Here is a 12,629-nt window from a genome sequence, read left to right on the forward strand (position 1 = left end):
GTGGCCGTCGTGCTCTGAATGCCTCCGACTCCCAGTGATGCGACGAATCGCGTAATGTTGAACACTGTCAGCGACCAGCTGAAGGCCGTCATCACGCCGAAAATGAGCATCAAGAGACTGGTGATTAAGACCGTTATCCTTCGGCCGTACCTGCAAAGAGCAAAGGCGCGGCGTTAGATTCGTCATGTGCTTGAACAAAAGCTGCGGTCAAGGTTAGAAGTAAAGTTGAAGAAAAAGCGGGACTAAAACACAATAAAGCGGATTGCAGTCATGGTTGCAATGCGGACTAAGTTGCATAAGTAAGCTGTAAACCTTTCATCTGTTCTCCAAGACATTCAACTGCCGCGCCGCAGCAACGAGACTGCAGGAAGAGTCGGTGCGATGCAGCCGCCGCCGCCGCGAGAGACTTGCGACGAATCACAGCTTCCGCCGAATGTTTTCACTAAGCCACAGCCTAGTTTGGCCAGTTTTATGTTTTGCATTTCGCCGCCGCCGCGGCCAGAATTCGATCCCGCGTCCCTTGGCCTCAGCAGCCGCGAACGCCATAACCACTCAGCCAAAGCGGCGTGCGAGGCATTCGAGTGCGCATCCGTGTTTTGGCTCTCGGAGAGACTTGGGAAAGGAAAAAAAAAGATGAAAGCTGGCAGTGAGGGTCAAAGATAAAAGGCACTTCACGATGATGCAGAAAACGCCGGATAAGAAGACCCATTCAAGGCTACTCCCGATTTGACGGAAACACTCGTCCCCGTGGAGAGGAAAAGCAGTCCAAGCGGCAGCTTCATGACCACTTCTTTTCACTGCTTTGTTTTGTTCATGATCACGCGTATCTAATCATTTCCTCTCCTCCTATCTTCGCTTGTCTTTCTGCCCTCCTATTTGCACGTGGCAGTGACAGTGGCCTCCTTTACACTGATCAACAGGCCTCGTGCTCTTCTTGCAGCCACTTGCGAAACAACACAGAGGATGCAAGACACACGTGAGGCGCCGATCCCAGCCCAGCGTTTCGCACATGCGCGTTAGAACAGGCAGTTTTATTCCATCGTGCGTGCTCTGTCGACAGAGGTTTGTACAGGAACCACTCGAAGAAAATTCTGCGCCGAAACCATCCATCCGCTATGCATGGGAACTATAGAGCGAGCTCGCCTGCTCCAACTGACTTGGCTGCGAAAATTCTCTCGTTCCAAGGCTCGCTGTTGTCTCCCAACTCCGCAGTATTCGCGCATACGCCGCGCATCAGCAAGTGCACACTTTGGACAAGGCTCTTTTAACTCCTTCGCAGGCAAGAGGACGCTGTTGCACGAATAGAGGGTGCGCTGGTTGCGTGTACTGTTGAGGCATTCGTGGTCTCAGTGGAGCATTCGTCGTCTCGGGACAGCTCACTCAAGCGAGCTGTCACAGAAGGAAAACGAAGGAACCGTTCCAGCTTCGGAATGCGTCGGTACCTCTTATTGGCTGCGTGTTCATTTTTCTCTCCTTCCTTTAGAGCGTTGAGCAGAACGACTCTCCTAATCAAAATCTTCGTCAGTGATGAAGGCACGTTTTGATGTTGTGGGTGATAACGTTATAGCACGAACATTAAATATAGTTAGCCATCCTATTACATTTTTTTTTTCAAAGAACAAAGTATTTGGTATAAAAAAGCGAGAACTTCCCACGCGGGCTTTAGTGTTTCTAATAAATCATGAGTAGTATACTTGGCTGAATTTCTGAGAGCACGAGTAACAAAGGGTGTGCATTTCGAACATTGTCGAATAGTTTTTGTGCAAAAAAAACTGCGAAAAAAATTATTGCTTTATAAATTATAATGCAGTTATCCCGGTAGATTAACTGGAAATATTTCAGTATGCATCCGGCCAGTTACAGGTAAATCAACCTTTTAATGCCCTGTGTTTCGAATTCGCGACATACCGTTTGCACGTTGTGTACTCATAACCAAAGAGTTTCTCAATATTTTCTAGAGGGAAAGCTCGCGCCACCGTCTGTGAGAGTTGCTTAAAGAGCCCTTCATCCACCGCGCTATTGTCGGGAAGACGGGCTTTCTTACTTGGCTTTGCTAGTGTTTGGCCGAAAGCGTGGACTCTGCCTCGAAATCGGCAGCTGCGTCACCATTCCCTCCTCTGCGTGCGGATGAAATTGTTTTAACGATGCGTTTTTCACTTCAACAATACATTTAACACAGGTGTTAAGGTGGTGCGGAAACTTTCACAGCATTTCTTCGAGGTTTGCCTCGAGAAGAATCGCATTTTTACGGCTGAGTCCACGTTATGATGCTCAGCAATAGCCTAGCCAAATACGAAACCTCATCTTCCCGGCCGTCATGAGTCTCTCTATGGTAGACAAAGTGCAGTGCCCCCTGTTTTCCCTCTAGGCAATACTGAGAACACGGAGCTTTCATACCAGTTTGATGTCAACATGCTCTCAGTAAGAAGTACTTGCAACTGGGCTCAGTGTTGGTGCGTATTCGTGAATCCCATGGGAGCGCAAAAATGGCAACACGGACGAGTAAGGGAACAGGACGAGCGCTGCACTTTCAACAGAATTTATTCAAGGAAGAGCGTTTATATAGCCCCTGCCCTTATCCATGTTCTTATCGCAGTTGACAAACAATCGCCTCTCACAGATGTGCATTCTTCGCCACAGTGAAATGCTGTTCCTTGATGCACATCTGTGAGAGGTGATTGTTTGTCAACTGCGATTAAGAGCATGGATAAGGGCAGAGGCTATGTAAACGCTCTTCCTTGAATAAATCCTGTTGACAGTGCAGCGCTCGTCCTGTTCCCTTACTCGTCCGTGTTGCCATTTTTGCGCTCGCATGTCTTTCACGAATGCTCTCAGTATCCCGCGCTTTCCAATCAAAATGTTTGGCATGACTGACGAAATTGTGTGAAGGAAATGAGGTCGCGAATATGTGACCTCCAGCCAGCGATCAACAACTCCTCGTGTTTCATTTTCTGTGAACTTTTGCAGGGGAAAAAGAGACTTGTTCGGTAAAACGTTGACAAAAGCCCTGTATGCTGTTCCTGGGGGATTTGAGTTCGTTCGAGGCTTACAAGTTTGCTTCTCACACAACTCAAATTTGTAGCTAAAAATGGAACAAATGTAAATTGTTACTAATTGGTGACATGCCGATTTATCAATTAGAGCGGCGCTAACAAATTTTTTATGTTGGCTTTCGAATGTGCGTGCATTATCTAGCATAATATGGAGATAAATATTTTTTTATTTGATTCCTTCATTATTTTGGGATTAAAGGGTTAAGATAAACGTATACTTTCCGGCATTCCCACATGTAGTGACTGTCTCGCAGTAAACTTGGCTATCATTTTGGAAAAAATTGCAGGCATTATAACGGTCCATTTCCGTTATGTTGACCTTATGGCGACAGCTACAGCATGGAGCGAGACATGGCGGCACTTGCCGCGAGGAACCGCACATGCTCTCATGTCACCGAGCTACGTACAATTAGAGCAGCTTATGGTAGAGGTATTAATGCTAGCACCGGATAGGAGTTTTGTTTACCAGTTCATACCAAGGAGGCTTACTTCTTGGGAAGTTTCGCATCCCGAATGAGATTTAACAGTGTCGGTCCAAAAAAAAAAATGAAGCACATTGCTGTCACTGAAACCACGCTGTGAACAGCCTAATGACAAAATTCAAACAAAATCGGCGCCGTGTGCACAAGAATCAGTGAACACGATGCAATGGAACACGCACACTAAAATTCAGCGCATGAGCTACGCTTAGGTATCTTGCAGATATGTCCACACTTATTCGCATGATGCTGAGCATTCTACACCTAGCGCCTACTTGCGTGGATTCAGCTCAAAAGCGGTGTTCACATTACTTGAAGTAAGCAGGTCAGACAAACACTCCGAGGAAAAGCGTTGTCACTGCCCTTTACTGGCACAACGCCAAGATGTCAAGGAGTTGGCACTGCCCCGCTCTCAGTGTGCGAGTAAACTCAGTCGGCCTCAGTATCTCTGGCGCGCTCTTCCAGGAAAGACTCCGTGTTTGATTTGGCGACGAGATAAGCGCCGACGGCTTCTTGTGAATCGCTAAATGAGAGCTGGTGGCCTTGTTGCGTACAAGAAAGCCAACAAAAAGGAAAGAAAAACGACCCACGAGGCCAACAGAAAGGCTTAGCCCTGTTCAGGAAAGAGTTCCAGAAATAAAACAGCTTCGGTGCACCTGAGACCGCGGCGACCGCGGCGCAGGTGCGCGCAGGCGCGTGACATGTTTTAATTATTGCAGGCTTTTATTGATAATGCATTATAGGCGCCGGAGTTGGAACCTGAGTTGTGGGGGACCCCGTACTGGAGGGATCCAGGTTAACTTCGACTAACTCGGGAGTTTTTCGGTGCATCGACATCGCACAGCACACGGATGCCTTTGCATTGCGCCCCCCACTGAAATGCGGTCGCCGCAACCGGGGTTCGATCCCGTGATATCGTGCTCCGGTACTTTAGGGGCGGGGGTAGATGAGCATTTAATATAAATATGAACTCCGTGGCGTGATTCGCCGGTATCGGCCTTATAAGGTTGCGTGCGCTCTCGGTCTGTCTCCTTGAGGCTAGTGGTGCAAGATGCAGAATGTTCGAGACTTTCACTCACCGGTCCGACAATGGGGAGAAAAGGAAGTTCCCGAAGAACATGCCCATCAAGCAGACTGACTGCGACACAGACCGCATCCAGGCGCGGTCGCACACCAGGCTCCACTGGAAAGAAATAGCGGGCTAGCTGAAAGATAGCGGTCCAGCTACGTCCCATGTCGGACCAAATGTCTGACCATAATTCGTAGCGCAAAAATAGTAAGCACTCACGGCGGCGAAGTCCACGGAGGTCGCCATATAAGAACAGCTACGTATACTATTTGTAAGCACTGCTGTCGATCATTTAGCGTGAAATTTCGCGGGAAAGCCACAACAAGCGAATGCTGTAAATTATATGCCTATGTTAGTATAGAGGTCGTATCTGGAGGTGTACCTCAGCTACTTGCGTATGCCTAGTTTCTGTCATTCTTTATGGGTTTACTGTAATATCGTCGGCTGGTTCGCAGTGTTTCTTGGTGGACAGGTTGCGACGTTTTTTAATTGCTATTTCAATTTACCACCCCTAGCACCGTACTTTAAAACAATACGTTGCTTTTTTCTTCAGCTCTATACGAGATTTCTAGGATAAACAACATAGGCGACGAAATAGGCGACGCTGGGGGAATACGGAAAGGATGGGAGTTTCTTTTTTTCCTCTCCCAGGCAGCACAAGTATAAAGAACGAACGCAACCTAGACATCTTCGCAAACGGCACCAACTATATCTGCCGTTTTCGGTAGTGTACCCTATTCGCAACACCAGATAATTTGCTCGCTGCCTAGCGGCCCGCGCGAGAAACGGCCGATTTCAGGTCTATCACAGTAACGCGCTTCAGTTTTCCGTTACTCGTGCGCTGCAAAAAGGCATCTCTGTTCTCGACTCGTCGTGAAGTCGTCGTTCGAAAGACAGAAAACGAAAAAGCGAACGTCGAAAGAGTTTCACTTCGTGCGTCTTCTCGATGGAAGGCCCGCTAGTGTCATGTTGTCCTTTTCCGAGCGAACGAGACGACGCGCTCTGGAGAACGTTATTGATAGAAATTACTGAGCACTGAAAAAAAAGTGGGGGAGGGGGGAGGTGACCACGACCATGGTCTTTTGTTCGAACCATTTCACTCGGGACAACTTCATCCTTGCCGCTAATCATCAACTTACCTTGTAATCAGTGATTAGTAGGCACGTCTTCATTGAGAACTGAACTTGTCCTGGTGCTTCCGGTGGTATCTACAGCTGTTTTTACGTTGCTGCAATTGGTGCTTGCCTTCGACGTGCAAGCCACGATGCTCTCTCGCTCAGCATGGCCGCGTGTCAAAGCGACGGTGCACGCAGAGCTGGGCCCATAATCGAGGGCAAGTATAGGCGATGAAATGATTAAAGGGGCAAACGTAGACAGTGCATCACTATAGGCGCCATCTCCAGGATTTATCTTTGCCATGGTTTCTCAACCTCCAACCGCCACTCCCCCCACTTCCCTTTAGATCCACTCTTGTTTGGGACGCGTAAGAGGAATGTTGCGATGCTGCCTGCCATTATCGGGCTCACATAAGCGGCAACTGTCGGTAATTGGACACAGACGGTGATCGAATCAGTCTGCGGAGGTAGATTGGTTCATGTAAACCCTTACGAGCGCAAAACGACTCCTGCATACGTTCTCCTCGATTAAGTTCCTTACTTTATTTTTCTGTATCACGCATGGCACTAGTTTTTCTTTTCTTTTAAAAAAGCTATACGGGAACAGCTTGTTCGACGGAATACCGCGTGGTTTAATGCCGACGCGGCTCGGCCCCCACAGAGGGCGTCAAAACGTGGTTTCGGAATTATCGGCGTCAGTGAGTGGCTTACGGAAATGCAGATTTGCAGCAAACGCAGCGCGGGCGTTTCTCATGCCATCATTTCACGCTGCTCTGATGAGGCAACCGTAGCCGGCTGCACCGAAATGCAGCGTCTCACCAATCAAGCAGTTGAGAAAAGACGGAAGTGAAAGTTTATCTATGCGCAGTTAGTTCAGTGAAAACCGCAGATCGATTAGCCTGTAGCAGTGAATAAAATTAAAATGAAAATTGCTTTTGAGGAAAGGACGCAGAAACTGTCTCACATATCTCGGTGGACATCCCTGCACGGCATTTTATTCGCCGTGTGCTGTGTGAATAAAATGCCGTGCAGGTATTTGCACCTTTAAGAAAAGCCGGTAGTGCATGTGCACTGGCCTCCCAGCGCGTCGGGCTCTCTTAAGGGGCATTTTCTCGAGAGCGATCCGGTGCTGCTCACGCTGCGGTCCCGACGTCTATACGAACAGAGCTGCACAGGGCGACGATTGCGGTGTGGTCCTCCAGTGCGATCAGGCAGAAGGTGCTGGCCGCTACAATACGCTCGCCTTCGACAAAGCGCCGTTGTTCTACACCAAAACCTAGAAATCGAATCACAGCACCAAGCGAAAGTGTCGACGCGGGCCTGGATAGGACGGTCATCTTTGTTTATGTGGTGGCACTGCTGCCAGACACGTAACTCTTTCCGGAGTTGCGAAATACTCAATCGTCGCTACCTCTTTTACGGCGTCTAATTTATTGTTGCATATCATTTCTCGATTTAAAATAACCATTTTATTTGCCAGTGTGATAAGTAGCACTTTGCAGAGAGCGCTAAGAAACCCTCAAGAGGAGTGAGTGCGTCCGCCAAGCCAAGGTTCTCGCGCGGTTTCTTCCTGGAATTTTGTGAGAAAACAAGGGATAGCCTGCGGCAGACCCGCTGCGATCTATTTTTATTTATTCAGTACACCCCTAAAGGCTCTCTTTCGAGGGCATTACATAGGGGAAAGGGGGGGGGGTTAGTGTACACTGCAATATTACAAACATGCTCTTAATAAACCGCCAACCGCGCCGCGATTGTGCCGGTCTCAGTTACGTGCACACTGAAAGAAGGCAGTCTGCGACATATCTGTTCAGCCTTCATTAAAAGGGCATTACGTCAGTGGCGACTTCGCTAGTGTGCGTGCGTGCGTGTGCGTGTGCGTGTGCGTGCGTGTGTGTGTGTGTGTGTGTGTGTGTGTGTGTGTGTGTGTGTGTGTGTGTGTGTGTGTGTGTGTGTGTGTGTGTGTGTGTGTGTGTGTGTGTGTGTGTGTGTGTGTGTGTGTGTGTGTGTGTGTGTGTGTGTGTGTGTGTGTGTGTGTGTGTGTGTGTGTGTGTGTGTGTGTGTGTGTGTGTGTGTGTGTGTGTGTGTGTGTGTGTGTGTGTGTGTGTGTGTGTGTGTGTGTGTGTGTGTGTGTGTGTGTGTGTGTGTGTGTGTGTGTGTGTGTGTGTGTGTGTGTTATTTCGAATACAGCGCAGCGAGACGGTCGTCCGACATTAAAAGCTGCGTCAGGAGTTCCCTTCTGTTTCCAAAGGAGGTTAGCGCAAAGCTACGACACAGCACGCAGAAGGTAACGACCAAAACAGCAGCTAACAAGTCTTTGTTCTGTTCGAAGCCAAGCATCGGGAAACGTACCTGAGATGTCCAGTCCAGGTTATCTAGAGTTGCCAGAGACGCGAGACAAAAAATTCTTGCTCGACCGTGTATGCAAGGATAATAATGTGTCTCTGATGTAATCTCTTTGCTTCTCTAATGTCGAAACCTTCCTCGAAGCTTCCACAATCAACCGCGCGGGTTGATTTCCACTTCTTCCAAAAACCGTCGTTCTATAGAAGCCGTGGAACGCAACTGCAATCATTAATGACCGTGAGCCACTAATGTGCACTTTTGGTATCTTTCTTTTTAACTTTTTGTGCATGTTCCGCGAGTCGGTCGTTGACGCAACACCCAGTCTATCTGATGTACAACTCCGCAGAACTGGCTAACGGCGTCAACCACTCCGATGGAGCACTTGACGTAGGTAGGCTCGTGCCTCTTTTTGGCAGCCGCGCCTGCAATCACCACAAGCGCGGAGGGCAATATTTTTATCTGATTCTATAAAGTTCGACCAGCATGGTATCATAAGACGGTCAAAACAGATAGGGGAAAAAATAAAAATAGTTGAAATCCTTCTTATCTGGGGTCAGCCCGTTCAGGCATGCAATCACCAAGCCATTTGAGACAGAAATGGTAATAGCGCTGCAATAAGACGTACACAAGAAAGACTGACACAGGACATGCGCTAACTTCATCTGATTTTATTTACTGCAAGGCCAGCAAATATATGGAAAATTCAAGGCATGCGCAAACAACACCTACACAACAGGCATCAACAAAACCGTTCAAGATATGATATCTAATTCTTGAAAAGGCGAACCGAGGTATCACTCACGCAATCTACTCCCCTCTTCCTAATGTGGAATGCTTCCAGAAGCTCCCTCGCCTTCGTATCTCCACTCCTGCCCAGAATCTTTATCTCCCGAAGCCGTGGCTCACACTTCTTGCATTGCTGGCATCTTTTTTGCCCCGGCCCATGTTCTGCCGCACGATTACAAACGAAGCACTCCGCGCAATGCTGTGAAAGATGCGCACCTCCTAGATTTGTAAGCGATCTTGCGTGCTCGGCCGCGCGGTGCGTTAATGACCACGCGGCCGAGCACGCAAGATCGCTTACAAATCTAGGAGGTGCGCATCTTTCACAGCATTGCGCGGAGTGCTTCGTTTGTAATCGTGCGGCAGAACATGGGCCGGGGCAAAAAAGATGCCAGCAATGCAAGAAGTGTGAGCCACGGCTTCGGGAGATAAAGATTCTGGGCAGGAGTGGAGATACGAAGGCGAGGGAGCTTCTGGAAGCATTCCACATTAGGAAGAGGGGAGTAGATTGCGTGAGTGATACCTCGGTTCGCCTTTTCAAGAATTAGATATCATATCTTGAACGGTTTTGTTGATGCCTGTTGTGTAGGTGTTGTTTGCGCATGCCTTGAATTTTCCATATATTTGCTGGCCTTGCAGTAAATAAAATCAGATGAAGTTAGTGCATGTCCTGTGTCAGTCTTTCTTGTGTACGTCTAATTGCAGCGCTATTACCATTTCTGTCTCAAATAATGCACCATCTAGCCCAAACTGACGTTCTTCCAAGCCATTTAAACACTTGAAGTGCACAACCAACAGCTTGCCAGTTATTATTATTCTTTTTGTCAAAGCAGTAGTTGACAGAAACATAGAAGGAACAGTGCTGTGCTCAAGTGTGAGAGCACAACACACCACCGTACAGACCGGGCACAAGCTTCGACGCTTGCAAGGCACATTTCCAGTAGCCTAATCACTTTCTATGAAAAGCTGCATAGTATAAACACAAATCTTACCGACACAGCTACTTCTACTGCCGGGAAAAAGCTACCGCTGTTGTACTGGACTCTTTGGGCGCAGTACGAAATGGAAGTATGAACCCATTTCAAGGGTTCAGCCTTATCATCCATCCATCCATGCATCCATCCATCCATCCATCCATCCATCCATCCATCCATCCATCCATCCATCCATCCATCCATCCATCCATCCATCCATCCATCCATCCATCCATCCATCCATCCATCCATCCATCCATCCATCCATCCATCCATCCATCCATCCATCCATCCATCCATCCATCCATCCATCCATCCATCCATCCATCCATCCATCCATCCATCCATCCATCCATCCATCCATCCATCCATCCATCCATCCATCCATCCATCCATCCATCCATCCATCCATCCATCCATCCATCCATCCATCCATCCATCCATCCATCCATCCATCCATCCATCCATCCATCCATCCATCCATCCATCCATCCATCCATCCATCCATCCATCCATCCATCCATCCATCCATCCATCCATCCATCCATCCATCCATCCATCCATCCATCCATCCATCCATCCATCCATCCATCCATCCATCCATCCATCCATCCATCCATCCATCCATCCATCCATCCATCCATCCATCCATCCATCCATCCATCCATCCATCCATCCATCCATCCATCCATCCATCACCACTGCATGCGCGGAAGTAGGGTGGCTAGGGGAGGGTAGGTCTGCCTGCGGCGGCACGCACATCACGTGCTGCCTCCTCGCAGTCGCGCCAGTCTGCGCTTCGTTGGCGGACGGTGCTTCTCTTGAAATGTGCTGCACGCGATTGATTGTCCTCGTCGGCCACGCCAGTCACAGCGTTGTCTACCTAGTATAAGCCATCTGCTTATATAATACAATACAGTCTCAGCCAGTTCTTTCTGAAGAATGAGCGACGCAACCGTGGAAATGCTTCGTCTGCCACTGCGGCTAAACGGGCTGTCAGAGCAGGGGCTCAGTGCCACCGACGCCAGAATCCAGAGGTGCGCGCCGCCGCCTCAACAGAAGCTAAGCGCAGCCGCCGACGTGGTGCCGAAGTGGAGGCTTGGCGGCGCCGAGAGGACCCTGCCGTTCGCGCCGCCGAAGCAGACAGAGCTGCGCTCAAATTTTTGTATTGGGAAGTATTGCAATCGTCCTTAGATTTTTTTTTTTTGCCGGAGAAAGAAATATACCGTTAACGCTGATTTCGACATTCTATGACACATGGGGTTAGTTTCGTTGTTTTTTTCTTTTTTTTAAATAAGGCTACTGTGAGTTTAAGCACATTCAAAGGTTTTATTTCCAGCAATTTACCCATGTAGTACGCCCAGGAAGTGCTCAACTCTTACTTCCCCCAACATAACTTTATTTGTACTCTCTCAGTAATATCTCAACATACCTTGCCATTTTTAATCCCAACCACACCTGTTTTTCTCTAATCACTGCCCACGCTATCAGCTTCCGCAAGTTAGGTTCACGCAGAATCTGTTAGCCCCGCTTGAGGTTGATCTGATCCCCTTGCTGCGAGCTGCTGATACGCAGGCTGACCCCGTCTTCTATTACGACCATATTTTCCCATACCATGAGAAACATATGCTCGCAAATATCCTAAATGGTCTTCTTTCTAAACACCTACAGAATTTTCCTCATCATACTGTTCTCACCACTGATGCCTCCGGCAGCTGTGAGAAGGCGGCGATTGGGATATATTCGCAGGATCTGGCTTGGAGCTTTTCCGTTCGTATCCCTGATTATACTCCTATATTCTTCGCAGAGTTTTTGGCTATTGGTTTGGCTCTTCTCAAAATTCCCAGGAATGAAGCATGGGTTCTTATTCTTGCAGGCTGCCTTTCAGTTCTAGTCTCTCTCCAAAACTCCGGAAAATCTTTATTGAATCGTTCGGTTAGCTTTTTTCTTCCCGCGCACAGTGCCTGAGATCCGCCTTGTCTGGGTACCTGGGCACTCGGTTGTCTATTTTAACGAGGTGGTTGACTTATTGGCAAGGTCAGCTCTCAGCGCTCCGGTAATCTATCCCGTCCCTCACCTCATTCTGTTAGAAACTTCACGCTTCCAGCGGTTCCAACATATTTCAGCCAGCTTGAGTAATCCGTTGCTCAATACCGTGGATTTTCACCACTTAAAGTACCCATGGAATGTCCGGTGGTGTAAATCAAGGCTTTGTAAGGTGTCAATGGCGCTTATGCGATGCAGAATCCCTCACTTACATTTGCACTTATGCAGATGCGAATTCGCTGCGAGAAACCTTTGTGTCTCATGTGGGCAAGTTGAAACGATAGATTATTTCCTCCTCTCTTGCCGGCAGTTCGCAGTTCAGAGAAAGCAGTATTTGGAGGTCCCTCTTTCGAGGTTTGGACTCCCTCTGTATCTTCCATTTCTTTCGTTCGGTGCGAGCGCCAAGGGATTCCAGTTAAGCAACGTTTGCAGCTACCTTCATGATTACATATGTGCAACTGATCGGTTACCTTGTTAACTGTATATACAAAATTCTGACGCATGTCCAAAAATGCTTGATTATATTCCTGGTAATTCATATTTCTTTAATTCATTTCAATATTCCAATTTTTAGCTTGATTCAGTCTTCTCACGTCTTTTTTTCCCCGCGCAAATACTTCATTGGCATTCTCCACTGTACTTTGGCCCCCGCTTGGGTATGTGCCATATTTACTGAGGTGAAGAAGAAGAGGAGGAGGGCGCGTGCATCCCAGAGCCACCGGAGCCCTGACGCAGCATTCGAAGCCGGGCGGCGGAGGTGGGGGCCA

General features: G+C 48.3%; 1 protein-coding gene across 3 annotated transcripts in view; it reads right to left on the minus strand.

Moving 5' to 3' along the window:
* The window catches only part of LOC144114493 (organic cation transporter protein-like), an 88,390-nt gene that overhangs the window by 26,936 nt on the left and 48,825 nt on the right, over positions 1-12,629 (minus strand). For all 3 annotated transcript variants that reach the window (XM_077648275.1, XM_077648276.1, XM_077648277.1), the window contains exons 3-4: positions 4,612-4,715; positions 1-150 (exon numbers count right to left, since the gene is read on the minus strand). The exon at positions 1-150 is cut by the window's left edge and continues 5 nt beyond it. In XM_077648275.1, the coding sequence (XP_077504401.1) occupies positions 1-150; positions 4,612-4,715 (254 nt within the window). The remainder of the gene's footprint in view (positions 151-4,611; positions 4,716-12,629) is intronic.

Source organism: Amblyomma americanum, chromosome 1 (assembly GCF_052857255.1).
Source record: "Amblyomma americanum isolate KBUSLIRL-KWMA chromosome 1, ASM5285725v1, whole genome shotgun sequence".
NCBI lineage: Eukaryota > Metazoa > Arthropoda > Arachnida > Ixodida > Ixodidae > Amblyomma > Amblyomma americanum.